Consider the following 18,773-nt stretch of genomic DNA (forward strand, 5'->3'; position numbering starts at 1 on the left):
AGAATAGCATTTTCTGAAAATCTTTCTATAGAAATAGGATATATTCCAGGTATACCAAGACTGGATATATATATATATATATATATATATATATATATATATATATAAATCAATCAAAGTAAGCTTAGAAAATCCTCTTAATTTTGTTTGTCATTAGAAGCAATTTGTGTGCCCATCAAAAAAGGAATGGAAAAAATCTATGGTGGACTTTTAGAGGAAAATTCATACTATTTTCCTAAAGGAGCACAGAATTTTTAGATTCATATTTAGTACCATATGAATAAATCTTGAAAGCAGTATGCTAAGTGAATGAATGCAATCATGCAAAAAACCCCACATACTGCATGACTTTTTTATGCAAAATGTCCAGAGTAGGCAAATCTATAAAAGGTAGAGAAGAATATTGCTTAGGAATAAAGAGGGGGAAATGCATGGCTGCTAATGATTAAAGTTTTTTAAGGGAGTGGTTCAATAACTTAAAATTGCTATTGGTATGAATATATATCTTTATGCTTACCAAAAATAATATTTTTACATTTAGTAAAAGCACTTGGCTATATACTTTTTATATTTGAATAATACAGTATTTTTATGTAAATAAAGCTGTTAAAAATAAAAAAAACCTTATATTTCTCACACTTTTATAAATGTATTATCTTGTTTTATTCACCCATCAAGAAGATTATACAATCTTCAGAAAATTGTATGTAACTAGATATCAACATGTGAAAAAATAAATCAGACTCAAAATACAAGTACAATATATTTTCTCTCATGGAGAATTGTGAAAACAATAAAGGAATTGAAAGGAGAGGAATACTGTGAGAAATCCAAGGAAATTGCAAGATAGGGGAGGAATATGATGAAAATACATTATACTCATGTATAAAAACATCAAAATGAAACTCATTATTTGTACAATTAATATTTGCTGCTAATACTAAAATGAATGCAAACTCACAAAAGTAATTAGTGCCCAAAACAATTTGATAACATAATTTAGAAAGCTGCTATGCTAAATTCCCTCCAGGAATGTCAGAAGCTAAGTTAAATAAAATAAATATCTAATTATAATATGTAATGGACAATATAGCTATTAACACATCAATATTATCCAAAATATACTTAATAGAAATCCAAACATAAAGGTATACATTTGTGAGATATCTATAAAAAACTTCCTGATAGACTGTAAAATAAGTTGCCAATAGAAATATATAGTTCATTATAGGAGAAAAGATTATAAAAATATTAATGACCTTAAATTTCTAATTTTTAAATTCTTCTTTGTGTATGAGTGGATTACTTGCATGTGTGTCTGTGCAACCATGTGTGTGCACTGCACACAAAAGCCAGAAAATGGTGTCAGATCTCCTGGGACTGGAAAAACAGATGGTTATGAACAGACATTTGCCAGCTGGGGGTGGGTCAAACTCACCTCCTCTGGAAGATCAGTTAGTGCTCTTAACCATTGAGCCATCTCTCCAGCCCCAATTACATAAAATTAATTACACATCTATTGCCTTACACATTGGTATGAAAATTAAAACCAAACTCAGCCTGTGGTTTCCTATGACTGAAATCAACCTAGAATAATGAGACAAATAAAAATAGTATTAACAATTAGAGCAAGGCCTCTGTATCTGTATAGAACTAGAGCCTGTGTTTGAATCACCCTGAAGGGAGGCAGGACGAAGAGAGGAATTGCTATAGGAAACAGATAAGCAATGACTGAGGACACTTTTGACACCTTAGTTGTGAGACATCTTATTTGCTCATGGTACCAAAAGGACTGAGAAGAACTGTCTAGAAGTAAAAATCAAATCATCTAAAATATACATAACTTAATCAAAGCTTGTGCCTGGGAAAGACTTGTTTCAGAACATTGAACATATGAACTTCTTGAAGGGAAAATTTTTTTTTCTTAGTAATTGTTCTAGTCATAATTTATTGCATGATGCATGCATGGTATTAATAATTATCAATTTAAATAAAGATAAGTAAATAGCAAGTAAATTGTCCAAGATCACATATTACACTGTTTTTGAACATGTTCTTATATCTGATGTCAGAGGATTTAGACATAACTGTTAAATTAAGGAGTTCTCCCCACATCTCGAGTACCTCACAGTCTCCTATGCTACCTTCACCTTGACTCAAAGTCATAGAACTAGCAGATAAAACATACCTGGACTTCTTGAAGATAGTCTCAAGGATTAAAATCTTCAGTCTGAATGTCCAGGCTCAAAAAGATATAAGCAATGTGGCTGGATATCTTCAAATTATCAAGATAAGAATTAATTTAATTCTAGCCGGGCGGTGGTGGCACACACCTTTAATCCCAGCACTTGGGAGGCAGAGGCAGGCGGATCTCTGTGAGTTCGAGGCCAGCCTGGGCTACCAAGTGAGTTCCAGGAAAAGGTGCAAAGCTACACAGAGAAATCCTGTCTTGAAAAACCAAAAAAAAAAAAAAAAAAAAAAGAATTAATTTAATTCTGGCAAGGTGGTACAGGCCTGTAATTCCAGCACTCAAGAAATAGGCAATTGAATTGTTAATGCTAGGCCACTCTAAGCAGCATACATTTTCCAGGTCATCCTGAGCTACAGAGTGATATTGATTCCCCACAAACAAAAACAAAAGGCATATGAGGACAGTGAGGCAGGAAAGTCACAAAATCTCATTAGTTCTAGGGCAATCTGAAACACGTCAAGACATCCAGAAACCCTAGGCAAAATCAGCATGAACTGATTTTATTCATCTGGGGAATTCATTCTCCTGGAACAAAAAAGGACAAGAACAGTTCCTCCTGGGGTCATAGGGCAACACGGAGTTGGAAGTGGAGGACCCTAACTTCCGGTTAACCCGGTTAACGGTCCAGTCAGGATAGGCTGTGTTCAGCTTGGCGTAGGCACCTCCTGTCAGGTGAGAGAATCTCCCCTGGTGTTGTGGCAGGGAGAGGGGAGGCTTCCTGAGTTAAAACTATGACATCCAGAAGCCTGTTGTGAATTGCCTAAACTATAGCCCACCGTTGTCCGTGACAAGGAAGCCAGCCAGGCTTGCTTCTGCTCTGGTTTCCAGAGTTCCGGACATGGCGGTTATGCCAATGTGCCGGTCACTTTCCTCACGTTTCTCAGTGAGTGAAGGTCTCGTTAAGAGATTGGAGGATTAAGGGACAGAAGGTGAAATATAGGAGTTATAGATTTATAAGGAGGGAGGCCAGTCATGAAAACTGGGAGGACTGACCCATACTGTATGGAAGACTGGATACACAGAATTGTTCCCTTGTATGGTGGCTTAGGCAGGCCTAAAGACCAAGATGCTGCTTCACTTTGTCCTTTGAAGAACGCAGAGGTGGGAGAATTATGGAGTGTATTTTAAGATCTCCACAGTGAGGAGATCCAGAAAAGAAACGGGGGCTTCGCAAAAAACATAGGCATATTTGATGTCTGCTAAAGGGCGTCAGATATCAGGGGTGAATATTGCCTTAATTTCTTCCCATGTTTTACTAGCGAAGATTGTAGTGTTAAGTTTATAGAGATAGAGGAAAGTGGGGATCCAGACTTAATTAAAAATGTACAGGAGGGTTCTGAAAGTAAACAAGGAGGATTGTGAAATTTATCAAATGGGTCTCTAGTGAAAATGCTTTTCTCTCACTAGGAATATATAACCTGGGGTACATTGCAGTGGCTTAATAGACTCTGATTTCCTCCACAGGTTTCTTAGGAAGTGATTGACCAGGAGAAACAGGGCACTGTGAGTACCCAAAAAGATGCCCCAAGAAAAAAGCAGCGGAGGGCATTCATTCATTAAAGGGAAGTTTCTCACTACCCAGTGATGGTATGGCACTCATAGTGTTATTCTTTTCCCTCCAGATACCTGCCTTTCTAGCACAACTGCCTGCTGCCCCAGAGACAACTCACCATGCCTAGGGGCAGCAAGAGCAAGGCCCGCTCCAGGGCCAAAAGGCAGCAGACTCGGGGGAAGAGCCAGAATCTTCAGGGTACACAGCCCACTGCAGAGAAGGAAGCAGCATCCCACACTCTTGGCCAGGGAGATGCCCCCAGCTCCCCTGATATCTGCACTCCTCAGGGGTCCCAGGAGGCTGCATCCCACGGCTCTCCTGAGTTAGACATGCCCTGCTCAGTCTATGATGTTGGTGCTGAGGGTTCTGATGTTGATGCTGAGGGTTCTGATGTTGGTGCTGAGGGTTCTGTTGCAGGTGCTGATGAGACAAGTGCTGTCGGTGCTGAGGGTCTTGCTGTTGCAGACGCTGATGAGAGAAGTGCCTGTGCCTCCAAGATAGCAGCTGCCATTCTGGGTACACGCAGAGATCCTCTGACCAAGAAGGCCAATGCATTGATGGAGTTCGTACTGGAGAAATTTAAGGTGAAAAAGCCCTTCACACAGGCAGATATGCTGAGGGTGATCAGCAGGAAGTACAAGGTGCACTTCACTGAGATCTTCAGGAGAGTCTCTGTGCGCTTGGAGGTGGTCTTTGGCCTTGAGTTTAAGGAAGTTGGTCCTAGTTCTCAGTCCTACATGCTTGTGGGCAAGTTGGGTCTCTCCACTGAGGGAAGTCTGAGTAGCAGTAGTGGGTTGCCCAAGACAGGGCTCCTGATGACCCTCTTGGGTGTGATCTTCATGAAGGGGAGCTGTGTCTCTGAGGAATATGTTTGGGAATTCCTGAAAACATTGGGGATATATCCTGGGAAGAGTCATGTAATTTTTGGGGAGCCTCGGGAGTTTATCACCAAAGATTTGGTAGCAGAAAACTATTTGGAATACAGCCAGGTTCCTGGCAGTGACCCCCCAAGCTATGAGTTCAGGTGGGGTCCCAGAGCCTATGTTGAAACCACCAAGATGAAAGTCCTGGAAGTTGTAGCTAAGATCCATAATACTTCCCCAAGTTTCTTCACTAGTATGTATGAAGAGGCTATGCTTGATGAGGCTAATAGAGTAGCAAGGAGAGTTACAGCACTGCCTGGCAATGCTGTTGATGGCAGGGATGGCAGGGCTCATTACAGATGCTTGCCTCACAGATCCTCCCACATTTAGTTGGGTTTGAGATACAGTTTTCACTGTGTTAAAGAGTAGTCAGTCTTCTAAGTAATGGAATGTCTCATGGGCTAGAAATAATAAAGTTTATATCTTATTGTTCTATAATACATAAAAAATGTGTTTTCCTTTTCGTATTTGCAAATGTTCCTTTAATTGAGGATTAGCTTGTTTCATAATCTGCATTTTAACATTGTGCCTGACATATTTATTGAAGTTTTTCATGTTTAAGACTAAGAATTTGGCTATTTTCAAAGAAACTGGTAAATTTTTAAAACATTAATGTGGCATTGGATCAATAATTTTTCTGGAAATGTGGAATTGCTTGTTGAAACAGAAGTGACAAGGCTAATTCAAATTGGTTGTATTTTGCCTTTTCTTGCAATACTAACTGAAATAAACTTGGATTTGATTACTCAAAATGTATTTGCTGTGGGATGTTCTCTATGTCCTGTGGGAGCCTGTTCTTGGTTTCCTTGTGGCGTTACCCAGCAGGTCCGCATAGAGGATGATTAGGACCATGGGCCTGAGTGCAGGTGTTTGAGATGGTCTGCACTTGGCTGTGCTGGATGGTCGGTATGTCAAGTTGCTCTGACTGGTCAATAAATAAAACCTGATTGGCCGTGGCTAGGCAGGAAGTATAGGCGGGACTAACAGAGAGGAGAAATAAAAGAACAGGAAGGCAGGAGTCACTGCCAGCCGCCCACCAGGACAAGCAGCATGTGAAAATGCCGGTAAGCCACGAGCCATGTAGCAGGGTATAGATTTGTGGAAGTGGACTAATTTAAGCTACAAGAACAGTTAGCAAGAAGCCTGCCACGGCCGTACAGTTTGTAAGCAATTTAAGTCTGTGTTTACTTGGTTGGGTCTGAGTGGCTGTGGGACTGGCGGGTGACAAAGATTTGTCCTGACCGTGGGCAAGGCAGGAAAACTCAAGTTACATGTATAAGAAAATAAATTGTAATAAATACCACAGACAAATAAAAGGGGTCAAGACATCACAAGAAAACACACAGGATCAACTAACCTGGGCTCATAAGAACTCACAGAGTCTAAACCAACAACCAGGAAGCCTGCATGGAACCCACCTAAGACCTCTACATACATATGACAGTTGTGTAGCTTGGTCTATTTGTGGAACTCCTAACAATGGGAGCAGGGGCTGTCTCTCAGGCTTTGGCTGGCTCTTGTGAACCTATTCCTCATATTGGATTGCTTTGCCTAGCCTTAACACAAGAAGAGGTGCTTAGTCTTATGCCAATATGAAATGCCATCCTTTGTTCATACCCATGGTAGGCCTGCCCCTTTCTGAACAGAAACAGAGGAGTGGATGGAGGTGGTGTGGAGAGTCAGTGGAGGAGGATGGGAGGCAACGAGGGAAGGAAATTGGGGTTCAGATATAAAATAAATCCTCCCAATCCCTTGCTACCCATGGCAGGCAAGAGAGCTGTCACTAGGATCAAGAGAGTTGGAGAACTATCTCCTTCCTTCATTGGCTGCAGCACATGTGAGAACAGGCCCTGCATCCCACCTGGGCAGTACACTAGAGCTGACTCTATTGGCAGTGATGAAGATGCGCCTACCCTAAGGACATGACAGTAGGAGAGCTGACCCTGCCCCCACTTCTTTGCCATGAGATGGCATCGGCTAGGGAAAGATACCCTCTCCCTACTCCTTGCTCCTTGTGTTAAGTGAGAGAGCTGGCCCCTGGATCACTAGAGTGGGAGAACTAGCTCTGCCCCTCAACAGCTGCAGCACACAGGAGAGCAGTGGACCCTGCAACTCACCAAGGTACCAGACCAGAGCTAATCCTGCGGTCAGATGTGCAGTGAGCCAGCCCTGAGGGTGTGAGAACAGGAGATCTGTCCCTGCCCACATCTCTCCTATGATTCCTACAGCAATTGGGAGAGAGGGACCTGCCCCTTGCCTGGGCAAAACACTGGAGCTAGCCCTGGTGGCATGAGGTGAGTGAGCTGGACCTGAGGGCCTGAGAGCAAGAGAATAGGCTGCATTGGATGGGCAGGCTGAGGCAGTGCTGGAGAGCATTCGAAGGGTGGGGGTTTGGGGGTAGGGCGTTACAATGTGGGAAAAGCTGGCAGGCTGATCAATCCAGCTGACACTCAGGCCCAGGACTATGAACTGTTAGAGCATAAGAAGGGGCTGAACCTACAGATCCAAAACTGCAGGATCTCTATGACACAGGACAAATGTGGGAAGTCCGGATGACAGCAGCCCCAGTGAAAGCCCATTGTTGATTGGTGTGACAGAGGATGGAGGCCCCTAACCAGACACATGACTCATTTCAATGAACACTTGCAAATGAACACTTGCAAATGATGATGGAAAGACTAAAGGGTGAAATGTGTGTGTTAACAAGCCACACTACAGCTTCCACAACAAGATTTTTTTTTTATCTTCCTCTTCTTTCATGGATCAGCTTTTGTTTTGCTTATTGGTTTGTTTTGCTTTGGTGGGGAGGTTGCAAGGGTGGAGGGAGAATGCAGGGTGGGGGGATGGGCAGGATCGGGATGCATAATGTGAAAACCACAAAGAATCAATAAAATTTAATGAAATAAAAAAGACAGTACAGCAGATTAAAAAATAAAGTAAGTAAATAAAAAGCTAATTGAGAGATGGACATGGAACTAAACAAAATTTAAATATTGATGAGGAAGGACAATGAGATAAGGGGCCAAGTAAAATTTATTAAAGAATGAGATCAATAAGGTACACTCACAACACAGAACAAGCTAGATACTGCTCCTGATCCAGCTGTCATTGTCCTGATGTTCTGCCCAAGGGAGATGGGAACCAAACTACAAGCCATGCTTCTCTGCAACCACTTGCTTCTGCTATGACCACCCAAGAGAGTCATGACCTCTGCCCCACAGTTTTGAAGGTGTCACATATCCTCAGAGCAGACCACATTCATAAGGATAAAACACTCCATCCAGTTGTTCATTGGGCTGAATGGTGGAATTCCTACAACAAATCCTGATGACTATTTTAAAATTATTCAACATCTTTAGCCATCAGGGAAATGCAAATTAAAACAACTTTGAGATTTCATCTAACCCCAGTCAGATTGTTCAAGATTTATTTTAAAAAAAATGCTGTTGAGGATATTGAAAAGTGAGGATATTCATTCACTTTCTAAAATATGAACTGACTCCGCTATGGAAACCACAAAATCAGGAAATCACAAAAACAGCTAGAAATAGGTTACCATAAGATCCAGCTATACCAATCCTGAATATATATATATATTCAAAGGACTCTACATTTTAATACATTGATAACTTGCTCATGTATGTTCATTGTTCTCTAGTCATAATAGTCAGAAAACAGAAATAGCCTAGATGTCTATCAACTGATGAATAGAAAATAAAAATACAGTACATATATACAATGGAATTTTATTCATCTATAAATAAAGAGAAAAACTAAAATGAAAATTAAAAATTTGCAGGTAAACTGGAGCTAGAAATAAGCATTTTGAGTGAGGTAACCCAGACCCAGAATGGCAAACAACATATGTTCTTTCTTAGATGTGGATGCTAGCTTTGAATCTCAAGCATGTTTCTTTACATTGTCATGCCCATAGAAGTCAGAAAACTAGGAAGGGAGTATGTAGGGCATATGAAGAGAGGGGGATAGAACACAGGTGGTAAAAAAAGAGAAAAAGGAATACTGGAACAGGAAAGGCAAAATGGGGTGGGGATGAGAGGGCAGAAAGAGAAGAGAGTGTGGAGAGGGATAATTAACACTAATGACCTTTGGAAAAGCCATATGGAAACCTACTCCTGTAGAAACTTCGTAAAATATAGCTATATGCATCTATAAATACAGTTTACCTGAAGTTACCAGCAAAAGAGGCACAATGCCTTTCCAGACAACAAATAAACTACTTAGTGCCATGCATAGAGTAACATGTTGTTAGTCAATAAGGTCATAAAGACTTCTGCAAACATAACAGACTACTGTGATTGTTCTTGGTTGCCCTCCAGAACTTAGTGTTAAGACCATGAAAACACCACATACATAAATGATAGCCCAAGGAGAAATCAAGCTGGCAATGACTTGAAAGCTTCATCTCTATTTCAGAGATTTCAGAGAAAGCTGGAAGATGGTATAAATGCTACTGGGGGACAAAAACCAAACCAAACCAAAACAAAACAAAAACATTAACAGTCTTTCCTGGCTGTAAATGCTATGAGCTAAAACAATGACTGGCCTGGCAAGATATGCCCACTGGTTCAATAGTGGCATGAATGATATGGGACTAACCCATCACTTTCTGTCTGTATTTAAAGCTCAGTCCACAAGACTGAACTCCTCCCAGGTTCCCTTAAATGGACCAAGAACCCTTGACTGGGTAGGTGATAAGTGTTGACGGAATCTTAAATGGTCTTATAATAAGAAAAAATCCGGTGCCAGATATTGGAGTAGAAGCTGAAAGATCAGAGAAGCAGTGCAAGCCACAGCCATTGTCACCTTGCCAATTCCTCAGCCAATCCTGTTTCCTCAGACTGAAAGCCTCTCATTCTTCACTCAAAAGGATCTCAGCTGAACTGCTTTAGTTCCTGTTTCCTCGTGCCTTATGTACCTTTCTCCTCCATGCTGTCACTTCCTGTGATTAAAGGCATGTGTGCTTCCCAGTACTTGGATTAAAGGTGTGTGCCACCACTGCCTGGCTCTGTTTCAAGTGTGGCCTTGAACTCACAGAGATCAGATCCATGAATAACCTAACTATCATCATAGAGCCTTTATCCAGTATCTGATGGAAGCAGATGCAGAGATCCACAACTAAGCACCAGGCTGAGCTCTGGGAGTTCAGTTGAAGGAGGGAAGAGGGATTATATGAACAAGCAGGGGGTGGGGTGGGGTGGGGGCGAGATCATGATGGGGAAATCTATAGAGACAACTGAACCAAGCTCGTAGGAACTCATGAACATGAGACTGACAGATGTGGAACCTTCATGGGACCAGACTAGACCCTAAGCATATAGGAGAGAGGGGGCTCTGGCAGTGAGATCAGGATCTACCCCTGGTGCATGGGCTGGCATTCTGGATTCCATTACCTGGGGTCAGACACTTTGCTCACCCTTGATGCAATGGGGAAGGGCTTGGTCCTGCCTCAACTGGATGTCAGCCTTAGCTGTCTCCCCATGGGAGAACTTACCCTTTTGGAGGAGGGGATGAGGGGTGGTTTGGGGGAGAAGAAGAGGGGGGACGGGAGAAGGGATGAGAGAGGGATCTGTTGTTGGTATGTAAAAGGAATAAAAAAAGAAAAATGGTTGGAGGGATAGGGGTATAATTGCACATTAGGAAATGATAGGTAGATTTGATAAAACTATCTTAATTGAGATTTCCATTGTTTGAAGAAACACCATGATCTCCACAACTCAGAAATGAAAATATTTAATTAGGATTGGCTTAAAGTTCAGAAGTTTAGTCTATTATCATCATGATGGGAAGTATGGTAGCACACCAGCAGACAAGATGCTGGGGAGGTAGCTGACAGTTCTACATCTGGATCTGCAGGTTGCAGGAAGAGAGTGTGAGCCACTGGGTCTGGCTTGAGCTTCTAAAACCTCAAAGTCCACCTTAGTGACACACTTCCTTTAACAAGACCACACCTACTCCAACAAGATCACTGGTCCTAATAATGCCACTCCCTATGAGTGTGTGAGGCCTGTTTTCTCTTTTTCTCTCTCTCTTTCTCTCTCTCTCTCTCTCTCTCTCTCTCTCTCTCTCTTTCTCTTTCTTTCTTTCTTTCTCTTCTTTTTTTATATTATTACTAAAAAATTTTTATTCATTTTGCATACCAAGCACAGATCCCCTCCCCTTCCTCCTTCCACCCCCCAACCCATTCCCACCTCCTCCAAGGCAAGGTCTCCCCTGGGGAGTCAGCCCAGCCTGGTGGATTCAGTTGAGGCAGGTCCAAGCACATCCCTCTGCACCAAGGTTGTGTAAGGTGTCCCACCATAGGCAGTGGGCTCCAAAAAGCCAGCTCATGCCCTAGGGATGGGTCCTGGTTCCATTGCCAGGGGGCCCCTTATTCAGATCAAGCTACAAAACTTTTAAAAGATTTATTTATTTATTATGTATACACTGTTATGTCTGCATAAATGCCTGCAGGCCAGAAGAGAGCATCAGGTCTCATTACAGATGATTGTGAGCCACAATGTGGTTGCTGGGAATTGAACTCAGAACCTCTGGAACAGCAGCCACTGCTCTTAACCACTGAGCCATCTCTCCAGCCCAAGAGCTATTTTATTTCAAACCAAAACATTATATGCACACAAGAAATTCTCAAATAGTAGAAAAAGCATAAAACAATAAAACAAATAAAAATAAAATAATTATAAGAAGATAACATAAAGTTGGGAGTTGAGATGGGGGTCCTGGGGAGGAGTTTGAGGAAAAAGAGATGTGAATACAATAAAGATATATTGCATAATACACAAAATTTTCAAAGAATAAATAAAAATAAATTGAGCCATATTATGTTCTATTAAAGGAACATTTCCATCAGGTTACTTAGAGTATAGTTTGTCAAGCAATAAGAGAGGGCTTCATACTGAAGTAATGATGAAAGGAAAGAAAAAGAATAATTTGAACCCAAAGCATTAAGTAGAGAGGATGTTGGTCTTTGTCTCAAAACAGCAACGTTGATTTGCCTACAGCCAAAAAAGAACAAAAGAATTAAATATCATTGCCTAATTCATAAACACCAGTTTTATAGATGAATAGCACATTGCCTGCTCTATGCCCTCATTTGTCAACTAAATTCTGTAAGGTAAGGTGGTTACTATGTTGGGTAAAAATCATCTCAGTATTAACTGATGTTATCTAAAAATTCAATTTTTTTTGTAAACTTGTTGGATGATTTACATCCATTATATTGAAATCTTACATGTGGGGATTTATCAGAAATGTATTCCCTTTACACATAAACAAATTGAAATTTTCTCAAGTTCATAAAACTGCTACACAACAGATACTGGCTCCGAATTTCTCTCAAATCAATACCTTTGCATTTCTCCAAGCCTGAAGACAACCCTGTGTCACTCATTTTTTGTTCATTACATCAAAATGTATTTCTGGTGATAAATGCATGACTTCAAACTCAAAATACTGATTTGGAATATCTGGCCTAAGGAATGAGCAATAAAAATATTAAGTGTGAATAAAGAGAGAGATTGAGGCAGGAGGATTGTGTTAGAGGTTCACACCAGTCTAGGCTGCTTAACAAGGCTCACCTTAAAAGAAAAGACAGAGAAACTGCTCGATATTACCATTGCCTACACAGTCAATAACCAGTAAACTTCAACCAACTAGGATCTGAAATATTGAAAGTTGCAGCCTCTTCCCTTTAGAAAGTGTATGTACCTGCATAGAAGTTACATGAGAGACCAAGTCTGGCTGGTGAAGGGAAGATACAGATCACCATGCTTTATATGTGACAACTTAACTCCTGTGTTGGGATCTCTGCTTAGTACTTCTGTCATATCCCTCTCTAGATACTTCTGTCCTCTGCCAGGTATACAGAGAGATCAAGGTTGGAAGCAATGTGGCATTCTCCTAGAAAATGAATGAGAAAGAAAACAACAATGACCTCTTAATAAAAGGAGTCATATTGATCCCAGAGAATTCCTGTTTCTAGTTCTAAAAGGGTAAGGCCAGGCTATTAGGCTATCCCATTACTCAATGTCCAGGGTTCTGAATGGCACATGAACTGTGTTCTATATAGGGGTTATCTGAAATTAGGGGAGTATCATTCTGTGATTACCTTGTTTTATTATTTCACTCATTTATAAAATCAAAACATTGGAAATTTTGAATAGAATTAGTATCCCGATGTCATGTGTATATATGGGGGAACAGACCAGGCAAGACTGATTACTGGGAAGTAAATTACAGTTAGACAGGAACAAGAAGTTCTGGTGTGATCTTACATGGAAGGATGATTATAGTAACAATGAACAGCTGCAATTTGAAAAAGCTGTAAGAAATTATTTTAAATTATTTCACCATATACGAATATGCTTAATCAGTTTTAAACTTCAGATGTATGCATAGTCAGAAACATCACATCACTCCCTTAATATATATATATATATATATATATATATATATATATATATATATATAGTTTATATATATATATTTTAAAAAATAAATTTAATAGTAAGTATATTAGCTGCTTTTTATTGCTGTGATAAAACAGCATAACCAAAAGCAACATAAGAAAGAGTTTCTTTTGGCCTATGTTTCCAAAATAATAAGAGTTAGTCAGGGAGAGATGCATGACAGCAAGTATCAGACACAATGGCAGGAGCAGGAATCTCAGAGATATTTCCATCAACATGCAGGAAACTGAGAAGGCACACTGGAAAGTGAGGGGTAAGGGGAAAACTCTCAAAGTGTGCCTCTAGTGATAAACTTCCTGTAGGAAAGTTGCACCTTTGCATAACCTACCAAAACAGTATCACCAATGTGACATTCTCTGAATTTTTCTTTTGTGGTAGTATTAATAAATAAAAATATTGGTTTGACAGGGAGCCTGCCGGGGACTGACCTAGGCTCTCTACACATATGTGACAGTTGTGTAGCTTGGTCCTCTTGTGGGACTCCTGAAAATGGGAACAGGGGCTGTCTCTAATGCTTTGGCTGGCTCTTGCAATCCAGTCTAAATACATGGGGAGGTGTTTAGTCTTACTGCAACTTGATATGGCATGCTTTGTTGATACCCATGGTAGGCCTGCCACTTTCTGAACACAGATTGGGGAGGGGCAGTAAGTGAGGGAAGGAAATGGGAGGAGGAGAGGGAGGGAAAACTACAGTCAGGATGTAAAATAAATAAATAAAAAATATTGGTTTGAGGTTTTGAGACAAAACAAAAAGCAAACAAACAAACAAAAAAAAAGCAGGTGTCTTCTGAGAGTGGCGATACTCTGAAGATCTAAAAAGTGCTGAGTTCAGTCTTATGTTCACTGAGACACCTCTGGCAAGGCTGTCAGGTTGACTTGTGAAGGAGGGGCTATAAGAAAGTGAAGGATGTGACCAGAGAGGAAGACATTTAGGAATCAAAGAAAGGATTCAGTCCCTGACAATCATTATGGTAAGGATTCTGAATAAGTTTGTAGGCAATTCTTTACCTTTAGAACTGAGAGGACCACTTATGTGGTCTTTATACTTCTACCCCTGTTGGGAAGTATCAGAATTCCTGAGCACTAGAGACATGATGTGACAGATTTTCTCCTATTGTGACATAAGAGGAGTTAGAACTTGGCCTAAGTGTCACTGTGGCCTACTACTTCATCTTAGGAATACTGCCAGGTTAGGTTTGTTAAAAGGCAACTGAATATATTCTGACAATTGGGAGAATCGTGTGCTTCATAACAGTGAGTATTTCACACAATCTAGTCCTTATTCTCAGCCTCTGGGGAGATGGGACAGGAATAGTCAGTAAATAACCTCTTATTACCTCGGGTTTGGGGAAGTAAGGGTAGTGTTCTCTAGACCACGGGATAAAGAGTATTAAAAATGAGTCTGGCCCCATACCAGGCACGAAAGGAATGACTGAGGGGGCCATATATACTAGCTAAATAGATGGCACAACAGATAATCTAGACTTGCTCTAGAATTTTCGCTTGAAAACTCAGAGCAGGACTGTGAAGCTCTACCCCCCACTACTTATTATAGCAAGTCATATGAGGTGAGATCATTAAAGTGAATGTGCAGCCACAATTAAAATGAGAGTGTAGGTGTTTTCAATGTCTGTGTGCTTATGTAGTGACCCTGAGAAAGTTCTGGTCAGTACAGATGTCTTTCTGTACTCTGTGAATATATATGTTGTTCCCATTGGTTAAAAAATAAGTGGCTTTGGTCTATGGCAAGGCAGCTTAGAGGCAGGTGGGAAATCCAAGGAGAGACTGTGGGGGGCCATTCCCTCACCCCCACATTTCCCATGACTACTGCTGAGTAGCAGGAAACATTAGAAGGATAGAGGGGAGAGAAACAGATAGAAAATACAAAATAGCCTCAAGAGGGCCTGGATCCTAATCCATCAGGCCTTGACTGTCTCTGCCCTAGGGTATTTAAAGGAATGCCAAGGGGTGGAGCAAACGACCTCCCCCCAGCACAGCCAAGTGCAGACCATCTCAGACACCTGCACTCAGGCCCGTGGTCCAATCATCTTTATGCTGAGTAAAGCCACTAAGAAATCTGAAAATGGACTCCAACAAGAGATAGGAAAGAGAAAGGTGGAGTCAGGAGAGATGCCAGCCTGCCACCCAAGGGACAACATGCCAGCAGAGTGGTAAGCCACAAAATATGTGGCAAAACATAGATAAATAGAAATGGGTTAATTTAAGATACAAGAGCTAGCTAGCAAGAGACCTGCCATAGACTATACAGTTTGTACATAACATTAAGCCTCTGAATAATTATTTTATAAGTGGCTGTGGGTCCGTGGGGCTGGACAGGACTGGAGAAACCTGACTACAGTCAAGATAGACTCAGAGAGTCTAAAACAGAAATTCTTATTTCCTGAGCTAGCACTACAGAGTTCTGCATAGGAGTGACAAACTGAAAAGCTCCTTTCCTTTCCTTGTTTTGGTACCTAAGGAGATTTTTTATGTCAACAACAGAAGAGTGAATGGTTCCCATGTTCTATCACAAGCTCATGAGTGAGGCAGTGATTACAGACAGCCAGTTAATATGTATTCTTTTTCAGGTTTCTGAGCACATCAGGGTGATGGGGAGAACAGGAACACAATGGATTTCTTAAGATCCACCACAGAAAGCTGCTGTGGTAGAATTTGCATGCTGAAGATCTATACAGCCTATCTCTCATATATCAGACATTCATCCCTTGTCCTCTTACCTATACTCCTACCAACTTCCTCTGACTGCAGGCACTATGCCTAGGGGAAAAAAGAATAAGCATCGCAACCGTGTGAAGAATAAAAAACGCAACCGTGAGAAATGTCATCATGAAAGAGATTATTCTGAGGATAACAAGGGAGCCCTGGATAGTGCAGCAGTGGAAGAAAAGCCTTCCTGCTCTTCCTCTTCTGTGCTTGGGGAAATTTCTGAGAAGTCACCTGCTTCTGAATCAAGTAGTGCTACAATTGAGTGGCCTTCCTGTGTACCTTTACCCATCACTACTAGCAATGACGATACAGAATTTGATGAGGGTGAATACTGCCATAATGCGAGACACTCACTTCACTCAGAATATCGACCTTGCCATGATAATCCATGCAAAGATTGTCTAGATATGTATGTGGCTTTTGTAGAGCAGTCTGTACTCTACAAATTTAAAATGAAACAACCCATTACAAGAGAAGATTTACTAAATGTTATTGGCCCAGATTACCAGTTCAGATTTCAGGAAATATTTAAGAGAGCTTTTGAGCACATTGAAATTGTGTTTGCAGTTGATGTGATAGAAATTGACTCAACTAATCACTTATATGACCTAGTCAGCAAGATAAAACTCCCTAACAAAGGAAGGGTTTGTCCTGGCAGGGGTTTACCAAAAACTTTTCTTCTTATGACTCTTTTGGCTCTGATTTTGGTGAAGGGTAACTCTATTGCTGAGAAAGAGGTGTGGAAATTCCTGAATATGATGCAAGTGTACCCAGGGAGGAAGCATTTCATCTATAGAGAGCCCAGGAAGCTCATCACTAAAGATTTTGTGAGACTCGAGTACCTGAAGTACCAGCAGATACCCAATAGTGCTCCTCCACAATATGAGTTCCTTTGGGGTCCAAAAGCTTACAATGAAACTGTCAAGATGAAAGTCCTAGAATTTATTCGTAAACTCAGTGACATTGAACCCAGTCAGTTCTTTACACAACATGGAGAAACTGTGAGAGAAGAAACTGGAGGCAATCCTGGCACTAATGCCAGGCCCAAACCATCACCGTGTCCAGAGGGTTCTGAAACCTCAGTAAATTATGAGACTTTATCCTCAGACAAGAAAACACAACATCACAATTGATGTTATCTTTGAAGCAAGAGAGAAAATCACAAGGAACAAGAGAATGTAATATCAATTAATAAAGAATGACCAATGAGGATTTTTGCTTATCTGTTTTAGTATTTTGTTACATAAAAATAAATGTTTTATATATTAATAGGTTTAAGTTATTAAATATGTAGGAGGCATTAAGTCTTATGAAATTAGGCTTTTAATCAGTATACTTCTTAAACCAGCTGTCAACTGTGTATCTGCTCTTTGGGACACTGAGGAGCACATCTAGTTTCTGACCATAGAATTTTAGAATCCAGAATTAACAATCTTAGGAGAAAAATGTTTAGACATCTGTCTGTAAATTGCAAGGGAGTGGGAAGAAATAGTGAGAAGGAAGTTAAATTTCCTAAGACAAGACAGTTTGAATTTTGGAAAATTTTAAGGCAATAAACCATTATGTAATTTGAAATCATGCTACATGGTGGGCTATGCGAGGTTGTTGGGACTAGTTAACAGAGGCCAGACTTCGGAGTACATATCCCAATGTTGAGAGAGAATATCCTTAAATAGAAAACTAAACTGCAAGAGATCTATAATCAAGGTCCAATATTATGCACTACCTTGACATTGAGGAAAGCAGTAGAACATCAAATTGATCTATGTGCCAGTTCCCAGCTAGACTCTAATTTTTAGAAAAAAAATCCATTTACAGAACAAACAATTTCTTCTAAGGAACCAGAGGCATCTTCTTTGTTCCTAAGTTTTAAACTTATTTAGCTTACTACCAAACTAGAGAAAATGCAACTCACTATATTGAAAAGGCATTCTAACTAAGACTTATTGAGTATAGTTTTAAAAATTCAAATGGTTGGCCACATTTTCATAAGAAAGAAAAGAATGAACATAACATAGAGTTGGGGTAGATAGATGGGATGTATTGAAGGATTTGTTTTCACAATGAAAAAATCTGCAATTTGCCCCAGGAAATGTGTATCAGTTAGGTGAAGATACATCACTGATTCAGTGCATGTATCCCAGATGCACAAATATGGCTGTTGGATGGATACAAGCTCCATCTGATTTGATGGTATAAGTGACTTACTGAGGATAGAGCAGCCCAAGGTCCCCAAAATTCAGAGCCCAATGCTCTCTGGGTAATTAAACAAAGAATTTTCAAGGTTTCTTAAGTCAGTTATGAGGGAATTTCCTATTTCTGGAGAGTTGTGTGGCTTGGTGCCTGAACCATCAATATGGAGCCCGACTTAGTGACCAGCTCTTTACCACATGTTCTTCTAAAAGTTACACTGTGATCTTAGTGGAAAAGTTAGCTTCAAAATTCTATGTATCTAAATATGATGTAGAACATAGCAATTCCCTGGTGGTCCTCTTTTTCAGCATGGATGTGTATTGTGTATAGATTGTAAATTATGAGGCAAATTACTAATAGAAATATTTCTTCCTTTCTCCTTCCTAATTCTTTGCACTTCTTGTTATGTCTTTTTTTCACTATTTTTTTCAAACATAGATTATTTAAATTTCTGGGTATAAGATTCTTAATCTTTTCTTTATAAACTTATTTATCTCTATCAAGTATAAATGTAGAAATTTTGCATTATATTAAGTGATATAACCAAGGCTAAGAAAGACAAATACGGTGTGTTCTCTCCTACATGCAAATCCTAGTGTCCAACTATTAAATATGTATTTGTGGGCAGTATCCATGTGACA

The 18,773-nt window shown here is 40.3% G+C and overlaps 2 protein-coding genes across 2 annotated transcripts; both read left to right on the forward strand.

The window, feature by feature from the left end:
• The first annotated feature begins 2,877 nt into the window (after window positions 1–2,877).
• On the forward strand, window positions 2,878–5,478 carry LOC102915197 (melanoma-associated antigen B4-like). Its single transcript, XM_006990129.4, has 3 exons — window positions 2,878–2,923; window positions 3,716–3,754; window positions 3,874–5,478. The coding sequence occupies exon 3, from the start codon at window positions 3,923–3,925 to the stop codon at window positions 5,054–5,056; it is 1,134 nt and encodes a 377-aa protein (XP_006990191.3). The 5' UTR covers window positions 2,878–2,923; window positions 3,716–3,754; window positions 3,874–3,922; the 3' UTR covers window positions 5,057–5,478.
• Window positions 5,479–14,345: 8,867 nt separating this feature from the next.
• On the forward strand, window positions 14,346–17,151 carry LOC102915501 (melanoma-associated antigen B5-like). Its single transcript, XM_016008391.3, has 2 exons — window positions 14,346–14,466; window positions 15,801–17,151. The coding sequence occupies exon 2, from the start codon at window positions 15,987–15,989 to the stop codon at window positions 17,070–17,072; it is 1,086 nt and encodes a 361-aa protein (XP_015863877.1). The 5' UTR covers window positions 14,346–14,466; window positions 15,801–15,986; the 3' UTR covers window positions 17,073–17,151.
• Window positions 17,152–18,773: the final 1,622 nt, after the last annotated feature.

This window comes from Peromyscus maniculatus, chromosome X (genome assembly GCF_049852395.1).
Source record: "Peromyscus maniculatus bairdii isolate BWxNUB_F1_BW_parent chromosome X, HU_Pman_BW_mat_3.1, whole genome shotgun sequence".
Taxonomy (NCBI): domain Eukaryota; kingdom Metazoa; phylum Chordata; class Mammalia; order Rodentia; family Cricetidae; genus Peromyscus; species Peromyscus maniculatus.